This window comes from Hyla sarda, chromosome 6, assembly GCF_029499605.1.
Source record: "Hyla sarda isolate aHylSar1 chromosome 6, aHylSar1.hap1, whole genome shotgun sequence".
Classification (NCBI taxonomy): domain Eukaryota; kingdom Metazoa; phylum Chordata; class Amphibia; order Anura; family Hylidae; genus Hyla; species Hyla sarda.
In genome coordinates, this window is record NC_079194.1 from 118,647,255 (window position 1) to 118,668,990 (window position 21,736).

General features: G+C 42.1%; 1 protein-coding gene across 1 annotated transcript in view; it reads left to right on the plus strand.

The window, feature by feature from the left end:
• The first annotated feature begins 2,703 nt into the window (after positions 1-2,703).
• Positions 2,704-21,736, plus strand: part of HMCES (5-hydroxymethylcytosine binding, ES cell specific) — a 20,274-nt gene continuing 1,241 nt past the window's right edge. Inside the window, exons 1-6 of the mRNA XM_056524829.1 lie at positions 2,704-2,818; positions 6,750-6,951; positions 8,711-8,854; positions 8,938-9,057; positions 10,732-10,892; positions 16,166-16,358. Of these exons, the coding sequence (XP_056380804.1) occupies positions 6,763-6,951; positions 8,711-8,854; positions 8,938-9,057; positions 10,732-10,892; positions 16,166-16,358 (807 nt within the window). The 5' untranslated portion in view covers positions 2,704-2,818; positions 6,750-6,762. The remainder of the gene's footprint in view (positions 2,819-6,749; positions 6,952-8,710; positions 8,855-8,937; positions 9,058-10,731; positions 10,893-16,165; positions 16,359-21,736) is intronic.

The following is a 21,736-nucleotide window of genomic DNA, read 5'->3' on the forward strand; positions in this document are numbered from 1 at the left end:
GGCCAAAGCGGGGGTATTTCCGAACATGGGACAAGCAGCTAAATAAAATATAGGGTGCATTTCTTTCAATATCAGAAGTGATGTACAAAAAATATGCCCCCCAAATGATGCATTTGTGAAAAATTGCAATTTTCGAATTTTTAACACTGACTTTGTAATAATTCCTGCCAAAAAACTATGGTGTTAAAATACTCACTGTACCCCCTAGCGAATACCTTGAGGGGTCTAGTTTTTAAAATGGGGTCATTTGGGGGGGTGTTCCTATGTTCTACTACCTTTTAATTTCTGCAAACCTTGCATAGCACATAAAAAAAATTTACTTTTCAAATTTTCAAAATTTTCAAAATTTCAAGTTAAATTGTTAGGGTTCTAACTATTTTAAAATGTTAATTAAAAACTAAAAAATGACGTCAAAATAAAGTAGACATCTGAAAGTATAAGTTTCATAAACTATTTGGTCAGTATGTATAAATATATGTAACCAATTAGTGTTAAAATAGCAAAAAATCTTAATTTTTTGTAAAAATTTCATGATTTTTTGCATTGTAAAAAAAAACTACAAATGATATCGGCTTACTTTTACTATGTACATGAAGGACGACTTGTGACAAAAAAACTATGTCAGAATTATCGTGATTGGCAAAACGTTACCAGAGTTATTCTCTAATAAAGACAGACATCCCCGATTTGAAAAAACAGGCCTGGTCTTTCAGGGGCGTACAGGTTTATTTGCATTGGTCCTTAAGGGGTTAAAATGACCGGACAACCCCTTTAAATGGACAGTGTCAGATTCAAAAACATTTTATATGTTGTACATCTTGGCAAAACATGAACCTTTCTTATATACATCATAAGAACCTTTTTTTTTTTTTTTTTTTATAGAAATCATGGCTTATCCAAAAGACCACTAGGGGTCCTCATACCGTCCAGAACATAATCCCGTCCATCCGCAGCACCATCTTTGTCCCAGCTCAAGCACAGGCTTGGACAATAGGATCTCTGCTGTAGCAGAGTTTCCGATCGGAATATTCCTGCAGAATTGGTTATTGGATACCATCAGCGATCCCAACAGATATTGATAAACAAAATTGGACATCATGTTTTCCTCTCTAGTTATGGCCAATGCTAAGGTCGGATTTTTATTTCTTTTTGCAGTGTTCCCCAAACTGTGACTATCCAGCTGTTGCACGACTACTGTTCCCATCATGTCTGGACAGGCATGCTGAGAGTTGTAGTTCTGCAGCTCAGGTTGGGGAATACTGCTCTAGAACATACTTTGTGGGACTACTACTCCGAACAAATGTCTCCATTATCCCCTTTAGGACCAAGGATGTAGCGGTACATCCTGAGTCCTTTCCCTTTCTGTAACACGGAGCCACGACGTGGCCCCGCGTCATAGCGGGTCGGGCCCGGCCTCTAACAAAGGCCGGGACCCATGGTGCCACGCGCTATTAATGCTTTAGAACGCTGCGTCTAAAGTGAAACCACGCCGGTTAGCTCAGGGAGCTGCGGCGTCCCGGACAGCTGCAGGACACGAGGAGGGTCTCCTACCTTGCTTCCTCGCTGTCCGACCGCCGAATGACTGCTCAGTGCCTGAGATCCAGGCATGAGCAGTCAAGCGGCAGAATCATCGATCACTGGTTTCCTATGAGAAACCAGTGATCAATGTAAAAGATCAGTGTGTGCAGTGTTATAGGTCCCTATGGGACCTATAACACTGCAAAAAAAAAAAAAGTGGAAAAATCACCCCCCTTTTTCCATAAAAAAAAACAAAAAAAAAACTGTGTAAATTAAAATAAACATATGTGGTATCGCCGCATGCGGAAATGTCCGAATTATAAAAATATATTGTTAATTAAACCGCACGGTCAATGGCGTACGCGCCAAAAAATAGGGTATTTTTGGTCACTTTTTATATCAACAAGTCCGATCAATACAAAAAGGGTACCGCTAAAAACTTAAGATCACGGCGCAAAAAATGAGCCCTCATACCGCCCCATACGTGGAAAAATAAAGTTATAGGGGTCAGAAGAGGACAATTTTCAGAAGTACGACAAAATCAAACCTGTATAAGTAGAGTATCATTTTAATCGTATGGACCTACAGAATAAAGAGAAGGTGTAATTTTTACCGAAAAATGTACTACGTAGAACCAGAAGCCCCAAAAAGTTACAAAATGGCATTTTTTTTCCAATTTTGTCTCACAATGATTTTTTTCGCCGTAGATTTTTGGGTAAAATGACTGATGTCATTACAAAGTAGAATTGGTGGCGCAAAAAATAAGCAATCGTATGGATATTTAGGTGCAAAATTGAAAGGGTTATGATTTTTTAAAGGTAAGGGGGGGGGGGAATGAAAGGGCAAAACTGGAAAAAACCCTGGTCCTTAAGGGGTTAAAAACAACCACCTAGATCAGTGTTTTCCAAACAGTGTGTCACCAGCTGTTGCAAAACTATGCAAAACTACAACTCCCAGCATGCCCGGAAAGCCTTTGGCTGTCCGGGCATGCTGGGAGTTGTAGTTTTGCAACAGCTGGAGACACACTGTTTGTAAGACTGAAGTAGATGATGTGGAACTACATACACAAACCTCGTATCCCGATAGTCTCACATACAGCTCTATGTCTATCACCTAGCTGTCATTCACTAGCAAGCCCCGCCCTCTAGCGGCCCAGTCCTGGTCAGGCGCCTAGTAATCACGTGACGAGTTAGTCACGTGACCACTTATGTAAGCGGCCGCTGTTTCGAGCTCTACGTTTCCCGCCTGCTGGAACATGGCGGCCGTGTGATTGGTCGATTATAAGTTGATTACAGAGCAGGTCAGTGCATTCACCTCACCGTATAATGTTATGCAGTCTTTATGTATCCTCTTTACCTTACAGAAACTGGCCTGCTACCGTAGAAGGTGGGAAACTACAATTCCCAGCATGCCCTGACTGGAAGTTGAATTTTCCGAACAGCATAAAAGCTACTGGTTTCAGACCACGTATAAAGCTTTTTTTAAATTTTTTGTGGAACCACAACTCCCAGCATTTTATATATATATATATATATATATATATATATATATATATATATATATATATATAATATTTTTTTTTTCACTCCAGGCTGCCTACTGTAAATTTACGTTTGTTGTATACAGTCAGTAGAACTTTCTGGTACTTGTAGTTCCATCACTATTTAATAGCAGTTGGGAGTCCTGTTGTTATTGGGTTCCAAGGGGTTTGAGTTTCAAGCGATGTTCTTCAGCTGTTTCAGAACTACAATTCCCAGCATGCCCTGACAGCTGATATGTAGTTTTACTGGCAAACACTGCTTTAAAGTTAACCCCTTAAGGACCAAGCGTTTTTCTGTTTTTGCACTTTCCTTTTTTCCTCCTTTTTAGCTTTTTAAAAATCCTAACTCTAAGTTTTGCACCAAAAAATCCATATGATGGCTTATTTTTTGTGCCACCAATTCTACTTTGTAATGATATCAGTCAGTTTACCCCAAAAAAATCAATGTGTGACAAAATTGAAGAAAAAACACCACTTTGTAAATTTTGGGGGCTTCCGTTTCTACGCAGTACATTCATTGGTAAAAATGACATCTTATCTTTATTCTGTAGGTCCATACGATTAAAATGATACCCTAATTATATAGGTTTGATTTTGTTGTACTTTTGGAAAAAATCATAACTTCATTAAGGAAAATGAATACATTTAAAATTGTCATTTTCTCACCCCTATAACTTTATTTTTCTGCGTATGGGGCGGTATGAGAGCTAATTTTTTGCGCCGTGATCTGAAGTTTTCATTGGTACCATTTTTGTTTTGATCGGACTTTGATCGCTTTTTATACCTTTTTTTTTTTTTATGGTATGAAAAATGACCAAAAATATGCAATTTTGGACTTTGGAATTTTTTTGCACGTACGCCATTGACCGTGCGGCTTAATTTACGATATATTTTTATAGTTCGGACATTTACGCACACGGCGATACCACGTATGTTTATTTTTATTATGTTTATATATGGGTTTTTTTATATGGCATTTGGGAAAAGGGGGTGATTTAAACTTTTAATAAGGAAGGGGTTAATGTGTGTTTTTTTAATTTTTTATTTATTTATATTTTTTTTACACTTAGTCCCCTTAGGGAACTTTTAGGAGGAATTATTTGAATCCTCATACAGATCAATGTGGTTTCATAGAATCCCATTGATCTGTGTGCTGCCAGGCTTTATCATTCTGAGCACTGGTGCTGCCGTAGCAGGAGAGGTAAGTCCTCAGGCTACCTCCACAGTGGATTTGAATAGGAAATAAGCTGTCTAGGGACGGAGTACCCCTATAAGCACACGGGAGGTAAAATCTGCACCATTTCTGTGGTTTAGCAGTCTGTTGCCCATAGCAACCAATCACAGTTTAAATGACAGCTGTGCTCTGGTTGCCATGGGTAACAAGGCAAGCTTTACTTTTAGATGCTTTATGTAGATCACTCGCAGTCTTTTGGATAAATGTTCTTAGTTATTAGGCCGGGAATTCGCGGGTTCAGGTATCCCATTCCCCAGGACCCTGGAATCCCTAAATGTCTCATTTTTTACCTTACACTTATAAGGTGCCAGTTTCGCCTCCGCCTGGGGTCTGTGGCTCTTGTGGTGTTTCACATAGATCCTGGGAGGGTTTCTCTATTAGTTTTCTATAAGTGAAAGTAACAGCTTCCTGTGCGGCGCTGGTAAAGTATTGTTTGTATCGGTTTAAAAATAACTTTCATCTGAATCGGCAGCGGACGCACATAGTGAAGAGGTAAGACTCTGCCCTATTACACCATTTTAGACTCCGCAGGTAATTCATTTTTGCTATAGACCAGTGTTTTCCAAACAGTGCGCCTCCAGCTGTTGCAAAACTACAACTCCTAGCATGCCCGGACAGCCGAAGGCTGTCCGGGCATGCTGGGAGTTGTAGTTTTGCAACAGTGGGAGGCACGCTGTCTGAAAAACACTGATCTGGAGACTGAAACTCTGACATAATGCTTAAACGCGGGGTTTTTCCATTTTTGCATTTTCATTTTTTCCTCATCACCTTCTAAAAATCATAACGCTTTCAATTTTGCACATAAAATTTCTATATTATGGCTTATTTTTTGCGCCACCAATTCTACTTTGCAGTGACATTAGTCATTTTACAAAAAAATCCACAGCGAAATGGAGAAAAAAACGCATTGCGCGACAAAATTGAAGAAATGCCATTTTGTAAATTTTGGGGGCTTCCGTTTCTACACAGTACATTTTTTGGTAAAAATAATACCTTATCTTTATTCTGTAGGTCCATACAAGTAAAATGATTCCCTACTTATATAGGTTTGATTTTTGTCGTACTTCTGAAAAAAATCATAACTACATGCAGGAAAATTTATACATTAACAATTCTCATCTTCTGACCCCTATAACTTTTTTTTTTTCCCCATACGGGCCGGTTTGAGGGCTCATTTTTTGCGTGTTCTGAAGTTTTTATCGGTACCATTTTTGTATTGATCAGACTTTTTGATCGCTTTTTATTCATTTTTTCTTGATATAAAGTGACCAAAAATACACTAATTTGGACTTTCCAATCTTTTTGCGTGTACGCCGTTGACCGTGCGGTTTAATTAACGATATATTTTTATAATTTGGACATTTCTGCACATGGCGATACCACATGTTTATTTTTATTTAGTTTTTTTTTTTTTTATGGGAAAAGGGGTGTGATTCAAACTTTTATTAGGGAAGGGGTTAAATTCCTTTTTTTTTTTTTTTTTTTTTTTTTTTTTGCAGTGTTATAGCTCCCATAGGTGATCTTTTACACTGTTCACTGCAAAGCCATAGCTTTGCATTGATCAGTGTTATGGGCGGTCGATTGCTCAAGCCTGTATCTCAGGCTTGGAGCAATCAATCGCCGATCGGACGCGACTGAGCAAGGTAAGGGGACCTCCACTCGCGTGCTAGCTGATCGGGACATCGCGATTTTGTATCGCGATGGTCCCGATTAGCCTGACTGAGCTGCCGGGAAGCTTTCACTTTCATTTTAGACGCGACGATCCACTTTGATCGTCGCGTCTAAAGGGTTAATAGCACGCTGCACAATGATCGGTGCCACACGCTATTAGCCCAGGGTCCCGGCTATCATTAGGACAGACCCGGTATGACACGGGGTCATGGCGTGACCCCGTTTTATTTACCGGGTGTAGAGCGTACAGGTGCGCCCTACATCCTTAATAGGTTAAAGGAAAAATTTGGTAAAAATAAACTTGCCCCTTATCCACAGGATAGGAGATAATTAGCTGATCGCAGGGGACGATCACTGGGACGGGAACCGGCGCTTAGTGAGGAGCGCGTGCTGCAGGTGGCACGGGCACCATTAATTTCTGTGGGAGTGCTGAAAAGACCAGAGTACAGCACTCGGGCATCATCGGCGCTCTGATAGAAATGAATGGGTGTGCTGTCTACCAGTAGACGCTGCGCACTCCTCACTGCGAGAGCCAGGATCCTTTAAGACTTGTGGAATTGTCTAGACAACTACAACTCCCAGCATGCACGTGTGAACACAGCCTTAGAGAATGTTCAGGTTTTTAATTGCATTTAATCAGTACAAATTCAGAAATAAATCCCTTACAACTTCAGGCTGGGAATAGTAGTTTTCCAATTGCTGTAGAGCTATAGGTTGTTGACCATTAAAGAGGATCCAGCCGAACCTTCTATGGATTTTACAAGCCCTGTCTCTTGTATGTTTCAGAACCAAATACAAGATGTGTGGACGCACCGCCTGCACTCTGGCTCCACATGATGTCAGTAAATCTTGTCAATATAAAGATAAAGACGGCCAAGTAAGATGTCCTCAATGGAGAGATGGCGACTCGGATAAATACCAGCCTTCCTACAACAAAAGCCCCCAGTCCAACAGCCCCGTCCTTCTATCCTTGAAGCATTTTCAGAAGGTAATTACATAAATGTACAGGTATAAGAATGTCAGAATAGAAATTGGTGGGATGTTTAATGGTAAGACATTGCTAAAATGTGACTAGTGTATCCCATCAATGCCTGACCTCCAAGGCCCCTGTCAATACATAGAATGAAGGACCATGACTCCTTAACCCCTTAAGGACTCAGCCCATTTTGGCCTTAAGGACTCAGACAATTTAATTTTTACGTTTTCATTTTTTCCTCCTCGCCTTCTAAAAATCATAACTCTTTTATATTTTCATCCACAGACTAGTATGAGGGCTTGTTTTTTGCGCGACCAGTTGTCCTTTGTAATGACATCACTCATTATATCATAAAATGTATGGCGCAACCAAAAAACACTATTTTTGTGGGGAAATTAAAACGAAAAACGCAATTTTGCTGATTTTGGAAGGTTTCGTTTTCACGCCGTACAATTTATGGTAAAAATGACGTGTGTTCTTTATTCTGAGGGTCAATACGATTAAAATGATACCCATTATTACATACTTTTATATTATTGTTGCGCTTAAAAAAAATCACAAACTTTTTAACCAAATTAGTACGTTTATGATCCCTTTATTTTGATGACCTCTAACATTTTTATTTTTCCGTATAAGCGGCGGTATGGGGGCTCATTTTTTGCACCATGATCTGTACTTTTTTTTGATACCATATTTGCATATAAAAAACTTTTAATTAATTTTTTATAATTTTTTTAAATAAAATGTATTAAAAAAAGTAGGAATTTTGGACTTTTTTTTTTTGTTCACGCCGTTCACCGTACGGGATCATTAACATTTTATTTTAATAGTTCGGACATTTACGCACGCGGCGATACCAAATATATCTATAAGAAAAAAAAATTTACGCTTTTTGGGGGTAAAGCAGAAAAAAAACGGACGTTTTACTTTTTTATTGGGGGAGGGGATTTTTCACTTTTTTTTACTTTTACATTTTTTTTCATTTTTTTTTACACTTGAATAGTCCCCATAGGGGACTATTCATAGCAATACCATGATTGCTAATACTGATTACTGATCTGTTCTATGTATTGGACATAGAACAGATCAGTATTATCGGTCATCTTCTGCTCTGGTCTGCTCGATCACAGACCAGAGCAGGAGACGCCAGGAGCCGGACGGAGGAAGGAGAGGGGACCTCCGTGTGGCGTTATGAATGATCGGATCCCCGCAGCAGCGCTGTGGGCGATCCGATCATTCATTCAAATCGCGCACTGCCGCAGATGGCGGGATCTGTATTGATCCCGGCACCTGAGGGGTTAATGGCGGACGCCCACGAGATCGCGGGCGTCGGCCATTGCCGGCGGGTCCCTGGCTGCAATCAGCAGCCGGGATCAGCCGCGCATGACACGGGCATCGCTCCGATGCCCGCGGTTATGCACAGGACGTAAATGTACGTCCTGGTGCGTTAAGTACCACCTCACCAGGACGTACATTTACGTCCTGCGTCCTTAAGGGGTTAAAGGGGTATTCCAGGAAAAACTTTTTTTTTTGGCTCCAAAAAGTTAAACAGATTTGTAAATTACTTTTCTATTAAAAAATCTTAATCCTTCCAATAATTATCAGCTGCTGAAGTTGAGTTGTTCTTTTCTGTCTGGCAACAGTGCTCTCTGCTGTAAGGAATGGTGACCAGTACAGGTATTTGTCCTCAAGTCTCCATGCAGTGACAGCAAACAGTAAGTGCAGCTGCAATATAAGCAATAAATATTAATAATTTTTTATTTGTAAACAGGATGCTGACTCTTCGGAGCGGGTCCTTGCTGCTATGCGCTGGGGTCTTATTCCCTCTTGGTTCACCGAAACAAACCCTTCAAAAATGCAATATAACACCAGCAACTGTCGCAGTGACACCATGACTGAGAAAACGCTGTACAAGGCAAGTGTGAAACACTGTTAGCGGCTGAACACTGATTTTGGGTGGTGTAAGTAGTGAAAAGATCACCTTGTTTCTTCCTGCAGGGACCATTTTATAAAGGCAGGAGATGTGTGGTTCTGGCGGATGGATTTTATGAGTGGAGAAGACAGGACGGGGAGAAGCAGCCCTACTTTATATACTTTCCGCAGATCAAAGCAGAAGAGGTGCAACAATACTCAAAAGCAAATTCTACATTTTGTATACTTATGTATAGTTATACATTTTGCCAATATACTTTTTTGTATCCATTCCTTGCTGTTTTTATATCTCTGCTTGCTTGCAATTAGAGATGAGCGAACTTACAGTAAATTCGATTCGTCACAAACTTCTCGGCTCGGCAGTTGATGACTTATTCTGCATAAATAAGTTCAGCTTTCAGGTGCTCCTGTGGGCTGGAAAAGGTGGATACAGTCCTAGGGAAGAGTCTCCTAGGAATTTATCCACCTTTTCCAGCCCACGGGAGCACCTGAAAGCTGAACTAATTTATGCAGGATAAGTCATCAACTGCCGAGCCGAGAAGTTCGTGACGCATCGAATTTACCGTAAGTTCGCTCATCTCTACTTGCAATCATTTGGATCCTTCTTTGTTTATTTCTAGTGTAAAATCTCTCCTGGTCATGTGATGGACACATAGGTGTGTATTTCATTGCTAGACACAGCTCTGATACCAGTGTAGTTCCATCAATTGTTTACAGCAGTTCTCCCCAAGCAGGGTGCCTCCAGCTGTTGCAAAACTACAACTCCCAGCATGCCCGGACAGCCTTTGGCTGTCCGGGCATGCTGGGAGTTGTAGTTTTGCAACAGCTGGAGGCACCCTGCTTGGGAAGCACTGGTTTACAGAGATATCAGAAAAGCCGCAACGGAACTGCAACATGTGAACACAGCCCAAATCCTAGTTCACACTTGCCGCATCCTCCTATTCTACTCTGTTCACATGTCAGAAGTTCATTAGTGGAACTTCTGATGAATTGGATTCTGGGGGAAAATTGAACATGTTCAATCTTCTAGCGGAATTAGCAATAGAAGTGCCATTTGTCAATGGGATAGTACCTATTGTAGTGGACATAAGCGCCAGTCCTGGACCATTTGAAATCCTTGTTAAATTTCCTCAGTGTGAATGGACCCTTAGGGTAACTGTGTCCATCACATGATCAGGACAGATTATTTTTTAGCTGGAAGTGAAAAATTTAAGTTGATGTCGCCATATACACAAATAACACAATTCAAGCCAGGTAGGAGGTAGATATTGTTGTATTCGGGGATCCAGAACAACACTGCACTTGATATAAATCAATTGATTGATTATGAGGGTCTGGATGTCCTTGAGGGTCCCAAGCCTTAGGCATTGGTATAATTTGGTAGATGAAATTATGAAATTTTAAATATCGTGTAAGGGCAATAAGAAACAAGAATTAAGGTTAAATAAGATCTGGGATGGGTGGAAGAGAGAGTAGAGAGAGAAATAACTAAATATAAATCCCCTTGGGTGTCGGACGTTTCTAAGGGGAGGGGAGGGTAGGGTGGGAAAGTGGGATGAATATTGCAATTTATAAAAAAAATAATAATAATAATTGGGGACTTTTTGTGTGTATATGTGAACAATGGAAGAATAATGATTTAATAAAATAAAAAAATAAAAAATCTCTCAGTAGTGCAGCCTCAGGCTTTGGGCCAGTAAATTCAAGCAATCAATCTCGGCCTGGAAAAATCTTTTTTTGTAGAAAACTGTTCAGTCTATGCTAAGTCACCTTTTACAAGTGTCTTCTGGATGATCTAATGTTAACAACCACAGAGATGTGGAGGAAAAGTAGTGTATGACAGATTTTATTTCTCTCCAGTGTGAAGCCAGTAAGGACGGTTCTGATGGAGATGGTCGGAGGCTGCTCACCATGGCTGGGCTGTTTGACTGTTGGGAACCTCCTGGTGGAGGAGACCCTCTTTATTCCTACACTGTCATCACAGTGGATGCCTCCAAGAGTATGAACTGGATTCATGACCGGTAAGTAAAGGGGAATATTCACAAAATAGTATCTTTGACCTGTCCTATATTATTGGTTTCCATATCTACTTATTGATTTCAATGATGATGTGGCAGTACACCAGAAGAGATTTTTTCTATTTTGGCTAAAGACACATCCATTATTTACATTGGGGAGGCTTAAGGGCTTTGTCCCTTTTTTTATTTTTGCTCAGATTTCCTCAGAAAAAGACAGACCCCCCCCAACGATCACAGCTTCTGATATGTCAGAAGTTATGTGAGTGTTTAGGTGTTTTAATCCTAAAGCTGGCCAAACATTACAGATTGCTGGTGGCCAAAAGCTTTGCCAGCCAGCAGCTATCTTGGTCACCACATACTAGGGATCGACCGATTATCGGTTTGGCCGATATTCACGATTTTGGACATGATCGGTAATTACCTTACCGATAATGCCCCGCCCCCGCCTTCCCGGCCAGAGACCACCGCCGCTGCCCCATTGACTCCCCCATCCCCGGTTTTATAATTACCTGTTCCCGGCGTCGGCGCTACCTCTGGCTCCTGCGTGCTGCGCAGCGCAATGACGTCCTCAATGCGACATCACCGTCAGTGCGCAGAGTGACAGCTCAGGACGCCGCCGGAGCCAGAAGTAGCACTGACACCGGGCCCCGGGAACAGCTAATTATAAAACCGTGGATGGGGGATGCAATGGGGCAGCGGTGGTGGTTGGACTAGGGAGGACCCCAGGACAGGCAGTGGGAGAGAAACGGGCGGTGGTCTCTGGCCCCGCAAAAGCCGCTGCAGTTGATTGATTTAAAGCGCTCGCTTTAAATCATTGATCTGCGGGGGGAAATAGCCAATAACTTATACCGGAATAACGGTATAAATTTTCGGTTATCGGCCTGAAAGGTCGCAGATTATCGGTATCGACCCTAAAAAATCGATATCGGTCAATCCCTACCACATACACATGAATATTAAGGTTGGCTTCCATATTATCTGAATGAAAAGAGGGGAGAAAACCATGGGGCAGATTTATCAAAACCTGTGTTGAGCAAAAGTTGTTCAGTTGCTCATAGCAACCAATCTGATCGCTTCTTTGATTTTTTTTAAAAGGCCTCTGAACAATGAAAGAAACTGTGTATTTGGTTGCTAAGGGGCAAATGCACCACTCTTCCTCTACACAGGTTTTGATAAATCTTCTCCCATGTCCAGAAGCCTCTAGCAAGCCAGTGGCCTATCTCCCTGAGAACAAAAGGATCGAGCCTGTTCAAACACTTTCTTCCTTAATATCTGTCAATGGGGCAGAGTCGGGAGGCCTCCATGCACATTGGATGGTCTACTGCAGTGGTCTTCAAACTGTGGCCCTCCAGATGTTGCAAAATTACAATTCCCAGTATGCCCGGACAGACGAAGGCTGTCCGGGCATGCTGGGAGTTGTAGTTTTCAAACATCTGGAGGGCCACAGTTTGAAGACCGCAGGTCTACTGTGTGGCAAGTTGTTGTCCATGCCCCTATATGTTCATCTTTAGGTTGTAGTATGTCTCATAGTGCATGTGCTGGGCCAGTGAAAGTGGTGAACTCTGGTCTATATCCGTTTCTCTCTGCTTGTGGTAATATAGAAGCTTTTCTTGTTGACTCAGAGCCAGTGAAGTGGAAAGCGTCTCTTCCTGCGCACACCGGGTCATCCATCTGTGCGATCATTGCTGTTTCCTTTTTCTATACTGAGATTATTTTAATTTCATATTTAGTATTTATTTGTGTTGTACATGACCTTTAAGGGAAGCCATTGTGGGGTGTGTCTTCTGTAATAAGTAGAAACCAATGAGTTTCCTTTTAAAGTATACCTGTCATCAACAATAACTGATTATATAATGTAGATAATACCATTATATGTATATTTGTAATATACATTGGTTAAAAATTGTGTATATTTTTGGTTGAAAAAAATGCTGTCCCTGCAGCTATTGCCTGTGTGTCCCTATGAGAAGACAAAATACAGGAAGGGAGGGCAGGACAAGCAGGGCTCTGTGCAGGCTCCTGGCTTGTCAATCATCCTGATGTGTGAGCCCATAGCATGTCACAGAGCCTCAGTGTACAGGGCCCCCGCTTGTCCTCAGTGTACAGGGCCCCCGCTTGTCCTCAGTGTACAGGGCCCCCGCTTGTCCTCAGTGTACAGGGCCCCCGCTTGTCCTCAGTGTACAGGGCCCCCGCTTGTCCTCAGTGTACAGGGCCCCCGCTTGTCCTCAGTGTACAGGGCCCCCGCTTGTCCTCAGTGTACAGGGCCCCCGCTTGTCCTCAGTGTACAGAGCCCCCGCTTGTCCTCAGTGTACAGGGCCCCCGCTTGTCCTCAGTGTACAGGGCCCCCGCTTGTTCACCCACACTTCCTGTATTTGGACTCCTCATAGAGACACTCAGACAATAGCTGCAGGGATAAAAATATACACGTTGTTATAGGTCTGAACTGAAGCACTTCTCTACAAAGCCACAGCCTTTTGATTGATAAGTAGGTCTACCTGACTGGTAGCAGCCCTCTATTTGCAGACTGTGCATGTGCCAGTACTACCGCATACGCGGTTTGGTCAGATAAGGCTGCTTCTGGCCAGGTAGCCCTGTTTGTCAATCAACAGACTGTGACATCATAGAAAGACATGGAATATGTGCACTTTTCACTGAATAGTCAGATGGGTTGGAACTTTAACACCTTAAAGCATTACTGTCAATAAAAACTATTGACATGTCGAGACCCAGTGCTATCAACAAAAACAGGCCAATTTTGGCCTTAATGATTAATTTTCAAAATTGTCTCAAATGTGTCTGTGGTAATAACTTTGGGATCCTTTTACTTATCCAAGGGATTACGAGCCTTTTTTTTTTTTTTTTTTTCTTTTATGACTATTTTACTTTTATGGTAGTTTTGGGTGGTGCCTTGAGTGGTTTTGCTTAAAACTCAAACATTTCATGAAAAATATACCGTATTTATGGGCGTATAACACACACTTTTTTAGCCTATAGTTTATGTGCGTGTTATACGCCGATAAGCCGCTGCAGTTCGATGATTTAAAGCGGGCGCTTTAAATCAATGAACTGCAGCGGCTTTGCAGGTGCAGAGACCTGCCGTCGCTGCCGTCTTCTCTGCCCCTGCCTGTCCTGTCTAGAGCCCTGCTGCCGACCCGTTCTCTCCCCCTGGCTATCGGTGCCACAGTCCGTTCTCTCCACCTGACTATCGGTGCCGCTGCCCCATTGCCGACGCCGATAGCCAGGGGGAGAGAAGCGGCGCCGGCAATGGGGCAGCGGCGCCGACAGACAGGGGGAGAGAAGGGGCAGCGGCACCCATTGCCGGCGCCGCTGCCCCGTTGCCTCCCCCACCCCCGGTTGTATAATTACCTGTTGCCAGGGTTGGGTCCGGCCTCCGGTGTGCGTCCCCTGCGTCGTTGCTATGCGCTGCGAGACGCAATGACGTCACTCGTCATTGCGCCGCGCAGCGCATAGCAACGATGCAGGGGACGCACACCAGAGGCCTGAAGCAGCGTGGACTCGACCCCGGCAACAGGTAATTATACAACCGGGGATGGGGGAGGCAACAGGGCAGCGGTGCCGGCAATGGGTGCTGCTGCCCCTTCTCTCCCCCTGGTTATCGGCGCCGGCAACGGGGCAGCGGCGCAGATAGCCAGCGGGAGAGAAGTGACGGCAGCAGGGCTCTAGACCCCAGGAAAGGCAGGGGGAGAGAAGCGGGCAGCGACGGCCTCTCTCCCCCTGCCTTTCCTGTGGGCTTCTGCGGGGTCAGAAACAGTGCACACACATGCACCCTCATTTTACCAAGGATATTTGAGTAAAAAACTTTTTTTTACCCAAATATCCTTGGTAAAATGAGGGTGCGTGTTACTACAGATATTAACATGAAACTTGGCACATGTTACTTATATGTCTACAACAAACATAGAATAGGTGATTTAACCCTTACTCACCCCTATTTGCCAGGGTCGGGTTTTTTTTTTTTTTTCTTTTTTTTTAAGTCCCATACAAGTCTATTGAAAATATGTTATTGCATAACTTCCAAACGGCTGGAGATATTTCGATAATACTTGGTCACATGTTACTTATGTCCACTTAAAATATAGGATAGTTAATTTAACCCATAACTACCCCAATTTGTGAGGGTCGGTTTTTTTGTTTAAAGTCCCATTCAAACCTATGGGAAATGTATGTTCCCACATAACTTCCGTACGGCTGGAGATATTTCAATAATACCTGGTACACATATTACTTGTATGTCAAAAATATATGATAGTTAAATTAACCCTTACCTACACCCGTATATAAAAGATGGGTTTTTGTTTCAAGTCCCATGCAAGTATATGGGACTTCCAGTACCTTGCTCCGCATCTCCTGGTGAATGTGTCTGTCTGGCTTGCAAGCCACACCCACATTTAAGCCCCACTCCTTTTATTCTCTACCCTTTTTTTGCATCAGTCTGTCTTTCAAATCACCCCCAGTCCCACTAAGCCACATCCCCTTCTATTTTCAGCTTACAATATCTTCATCACAAGTCAGTCCCACCTGAGGATGAGATAGGAGGTCGGGATATGGCAACAATATATGAGGACGGGATATTAAGTCAAAAGCTTCCTCCTTTGTTGATTTTCCTCCCCAACAAGGATTAGGAAGGAAAAAGCGGGCAACACCGGGTACCCAGCTAGTCAACTAATGAAAGAAAGTTATACAGATTTGTAAATTGTCAGTATGTAAAAATCTTAATCCTTCCAGTATTTATCAGCTGCTGTATGCTCTAGAGGAAGTTGTTGTTTTTTCCAGTCTGACCACAGTGCTCTCTGCTGACACCTCTGTTCATCTCAGGAACTGTCCAGAGCAGGGCATAGGGCATAACGTCTGATCGTGGGGGTCCCGCCGCTGGGGCCCCCTGCAATGTCTGTACAGCACCCAGCATTCTGTGCCGGGTGCTGCCTCAGTCTCGGAAATGCTGGTTTTCTGAGACGGAGATGTGATGCCACGCCTCCTTGTGACGACATGCCACACCCCCTCCATTCATGTCTATGGGAGGGGCGTAATGGCTGATCAGTCATCCTTTGGATAGGGGATAAGATGTCTAAGACCGGAATATCCCTTTAATTCCAATTTTTCCATGATCCACAAGTTAAAAACCATGACCTGTGGATGAGCTTTTAGACCAGGCTCACTCTTGATCCCAATTTGGTTGCATCAGTTTTGTCATACTGTTCATACCTCTGACAGAACTTTGCTGCATTTTTGATACCATGCATGTACTTTCTTGACAGGATGCCGGCAATACTGGAAAGTGATGAGCAGATCCGAAAATGGCTAGATTTTGGAGAGGTCTCTGCAAGAGAAGCTCTTATGCTTATTCATCCCTTTGAAAACATCACCTATCACCCTGTATCCACTATAGTGAACAATTCTCGAAACAACACCCCAGATTGCATCACTCCTATCATTCTGCAAAAGAAAAAGGTAAGTTTGCAGTATAGATTATGCATAATTTTAGAAAAAGACAGCGTTTTTCCAGAAATACCAGCACTCTTGATCATGGGCTGTGTCGGGCTGATCTGCGATAACAAACACAGCCTATGGACTGCATGGTTTCTGAAAGAAGGCAGCCATATTTATCTATTCTAATGAAACTTGTTGATGTCATTCAACACCAGCGTGTCATAATACATCATAAGAGTTATTTTCGTACCACACCATACTGTGCCATCACAGGGATGCTACAGGCTTAGGGGCTGTGGCTTCACTATCCACAGCAGTTGGGATTGCAACTAATGCTGATCCAGGCTGTTTAAACCCAGCGCTGGTGGGTAACATGATTTGGGGGGGGGGGGGGGAGAGGCGGGGAGCAGAACAGCACTGGCGGGTAACATGATTAGTTCCCCGATGTGGGGACAGCGGTGCGCTGATAATACATTCATTCCCAAGGGACCAAACCGGTATTGCGGTATGGGGAAAATTCATATCGTGGAGCACAAAAATGTCGGTATGAACTGGTATACCGCCCAGCCCTAACTGGGAGTTGAAGTTTTGCAACATCTGGAGGGCCACAGTTTGAGATCACTGATCTAAATGATTAAACAAAGGGAAGAGACACCCTCTCACCACATCGACATTCCCAAGAACATTGGATACTGATGGAATGCTGTGCAGCTGAAGACCCAACAATGGCCTGGTCAACAGCACTAAAAACTAAATTTGAACTAAGGCTGAATTGCTATTCCACCCTCTTTCCCAAGAAAAATAAATATTCTTTACATGCACTCAAAAATGCTGCCATTAGAGGTTGCATCTTGTTATCCAGTGTCCTAATCTGGCATATAATCTGTGCCCCCTCCACAGATGATGAACAGCATTTTGCCTATGACTGCATAGGAAGAAAGCTGCCAATCGGCCACAGCTTGTGGATATATAAGAGACTACTATTTTACAGTGGAGACATTATACTGACACATTGAAGAAATGAGCATGTCTCACTGCTTTATGTCGATCTCTGAGAAGATGGCATAACTGGGTGGGCAGGTTAATCAAAAACTGGTGTCATGCCTTAGGAGTAGAGCAGGATCGAACACATGTTCCAGTACGATTTTGAAATGTATCTTTTACCACATCTAAAATTATTTTACTCTATATATTTTATATTAATATACTATATAAATAAATAGAATACCAAAGCAAAACAACTAGTGACTAGGAATCTGTTATAGGGTAGTATTAACATTTGACCGCTAAGCGGTCACTGAGACCCTAAATTTCCCACCCAATATAAAACTTAACGTTTAATGAGCCAAGATTAAAATAACCTCACACATATTGATCCATAATGCATTGATTGGCATGACACTGCATGCTATAGAAGTGAATTGAAAAAATAGACTGTGGCTGCAGTCCACAGTCTATAGTGTGAGACAATTAAAAATCTAACACATTGCCCGCCCGCCCGACGTTTCGCCACAGGCTGTGGCTTTATCAAGGGCTAAGAGGCAAATGGCGTGCAAACAAGCCTTGCAGGGGTTTAAATAACAGCCCCCCCACGGGCACCTGGCATTCCAACGATTACCCATATGGGAGGACTACCACAGAATCCTCCTCATCTTCCTTTTTTAGAACCAGGCGTCCAATTGAGGGATCGCGACAAATGGGGATACAATCCAATTCCCAGACAATAACCGATGCTACCAGTGACCAATTGCAAATTTGTAACCTGTCATCCCTTGTTCTGAATGAACATCATTTGTCCGTATTACAAAAGGGGTTATCATTTACCCCTACACCACCTTGCAATATTTTTACTTGGACTAAAGATATAAATTTATTTGGCAGGAAGCTTGCTCTGCACAAATTTCACAAAAATCTTGCTAAAAATCTTGCTACTAATCCTGCTGTGAACAGACAACAGGATCAGCAAGTTGTTACTATGCTAGAACAGTTAGAAGAAGAAAGTGAGACAGGAATTGTCTCAGTTGAAGCTCCCTTCTCTAATCTCAAACCCAAGTCAAGTTTTACACCATCCTTGTCACAATATTCTAATATTGATACTTTCGTTAAGATGGTCACACACGAGATCAGTTCCCTAAGGTCAAGGACTCCCCATATTCCTTCTAATTTATCTATGGAAGAAATCCGAGCACTTGATGAAATACAACAAAATAATGAGATTGTTTGCAAACCCTCTGATAAAGGAGGAAACATTGTCCTGATGGATAAAAGTTATTATAAGGCTATGGTGATGAGACTGTTGAATGATAAAGATACATATCGTAAACTTGACCATAACCCACTTCAGGAGTTTAATCAGAATTTACGTACAATTTTACAAGAGGCAAGAATAGACCAATTGATAACAGAAGAAGAATTTAAATATCTCTTTAATCCATCGCCAACAATAGCCACCTTCTATGCTCTTCCCAAGGTGCACAAACGGAGTTCCCCTACCCCTGGCAGACCCATTGTTTCAGGGTGTGACAATATTACACAAAATATTAGTCACTATGTAGATCAGTTCTTGACCCCTTTTGTTTCCTCTCTTCCGTCCTTTATTAAGGATACCAAGGATACTGTGAAGAAATTACAGGAGATCACATTCCCTCCAGGTACTCTTATAGCTAGTTTGGATGTGGAATCTCTTTATACAAACATCCAACATGAACAGGGACTTCATGCTGTACAACATTTTTTAACTACTAAAGGTCTTCAGTATACAGCACACAACAAATTTGTTTTGACTCTATTACGTTTTCTACTTACTCACAATTTTTTCCTTTTCGATAGGCACTTTTATTTTCAGTTGAAGGGCACTGCTATGGGCACTCCTTGTGCACCGAATTATTCTAATTTATTCTTAGGGTGGTGGGAAGACACTCACGTTTTCTCTGACACTTTTCAAGAATTCAATTCTCACATTTTATTTTGGGGTCGTTATATAGATGATATATTGATTTTTTGGGACAGCACTACACAATTATTTCAATCCTTTGTTCAAGCACTGAACACTAATCATATTAATATGCACTTTACTTCTGAAATTCACGATAAATTTCTTCATTTTCTTGACCTCACTATCACTATTGATTCACTTGGTCACATTCACACTTCCGTATATCGTAAACCTACGTCAACCAATAGTTTTCTTAATTGGAAAAGTCACCATCCTGTACCATTGAAGAAAGGTATCCCAATCAGTCAATATTTACGAGCCAAAAGGAATTGCTCTGATCCTCTTAAATTTCAAGAAGAATGTGATCTCCTGTATAGACGCTTCACCAATAGAGGTTATCCTAAGAAAGTCCTTCACAAGGCCTTCGCCAGAGCTAGGGCGACTCCGAGATCTGAATTATTACGTGATCATAAATTGGCTACAGACAACAGTGGCCAAAAGATCATTAGGTGTATCGGAACTTTTGATCAACACAATCAAAAAATCATGAATATACTTAGGAAATATTGGTCTATTTTACAGGTGGACAATGACCTTAGGGAGGTGATCTCTACTCACCCTTCCATAACCTATCGTAGAGGACCTAATATTCAAAATCAAATAGTTAGGAGTTTTTATGCAGAGGAGTCTGCATCCAGTTGGTTGAAATCATCAATCCAAGGATCACATCCATGTGGACGGTGCAATTTTTGCAAATTTATGCCACGTACAAAAGAATTCTCCAATCCGATTGATAATCGGAAATATCACATTAGGGACTTCATCACCTGTCAAACGATGGGGGTAGTGTACCTAGCCACATGCAATTGTCCTAAAATCTATGTAGGAAAGACAGTCCAACAATTGCGTAGACGTATTTCAAAACACATGAGTACTATTAACACCTATCAAGATACGCCAATTGCTAGGCATATGAGGACTGTACACAATGATGCTCCCTTTGAATTACGTTTCTGTGGCATTACCCAGTGCAAACTGGGTCCGAGACGTGGCAATCTCAACACCAGACTGCTTCAAGAAGAAGCCCGATGGATTTGGAGATTAAAATCCCAAAGTCCAAATGGACTGAATGAAGGCTTCACCTATGCAGCCTTCTTGTAGGATAGGAATCACTTATTACAATTGATACTATATAGAAGAGCCGCTATAAGCCTTTATTAATCCTATTTATGAATTACTTCCGTTGATGATATTAATTATGACTATATCTATGTAGAACAGATGAGTATTCGCTCCCCCCCTTTTTCATTATCGATTACACTAATTCAGTGGTATTATGAATAATATATTTTTACTTGATACTATACCTATGTTGTTAGGTTGGTCGCCCTATATTACCAGATAGCAACCCAATTAGTGTTCTCGAATTAGTTATTACTTGCTATGCAGTCGTTGTTCACATGAGTGGTTATATTGTGTATTACAGCTCTATCACAACAGCCATGTGTGAATCGCATGCCAAATCGGCTAAGTACCGGCGCATATGTCTGTCGCGCAGCCTCCCAGCAGTGGCTGTATATGACTAAGTATTCGCGCACGTTCTTCTGCGCATCCGTACTGCGCATGCGTTCATATCGGAGGTTCGGGAAGCTATCAGTTAGCGCAGGACCGTTGGCGCACATACGTGTACAGCTTCCGGCACCAATGAGGAGTTCAGAAGCTTGTTTGTTCTCAGCTGGTTGGTCAAGGATGCTGTCAATCAAACGAATATAGCAAGATGCATCCTGTTCTAAATTCTATTGGCCAGGAAGCGGTCAATCATTAGTCTGTATGTTATTGTAACCAATGAGATGTCATGTTAATACAGGAAGTGACATGTTCTAATGACGTTAGAGACAGGAGGTTATTTAAACCCCTGCAAGGCTTGTTTGCACGCCATTTGCCTCTTAGCCCTTGATAAAGCCACAGCCTGTGGCGAAACGTCGGGCGGGCGGGCAATGTGTTAGATTTTTAATTGTCTCACACTATAGACTGTGGACTGCAGCCACAGTCTATTTTTTCAATTCACTTCTATAGCATGCAGTGTCATGCCAATCAATGCATTATGGATCAATATGTGTGAGGTTATTTTAATCTTGGCTCATTAAACGTTAAGTTTTATATTGGGTGGGAAATTTAGGGTCTCAGTGACCGCTTAGCGGTCAAATGTTAATAATATTGGATTTACCCTCCACTCATAGGTCCCTTTTGTTGCATTTGTTATAGGGTAGGGCTCATGAATGCCCTTCGAAACGCGTTGTCCCACCCCCCATGTTACGGCCTTTCTTATTATCATCATTTTTATTCTTTTATGTCAAATAAAATAATTTTGTCTATATATCATTTCCCACTCTGGATTTGATTTGCATCCGACCCTGGATTGATCTACACTTGCGAGGAGAGCGCCTAAACGCACCGGCATTTT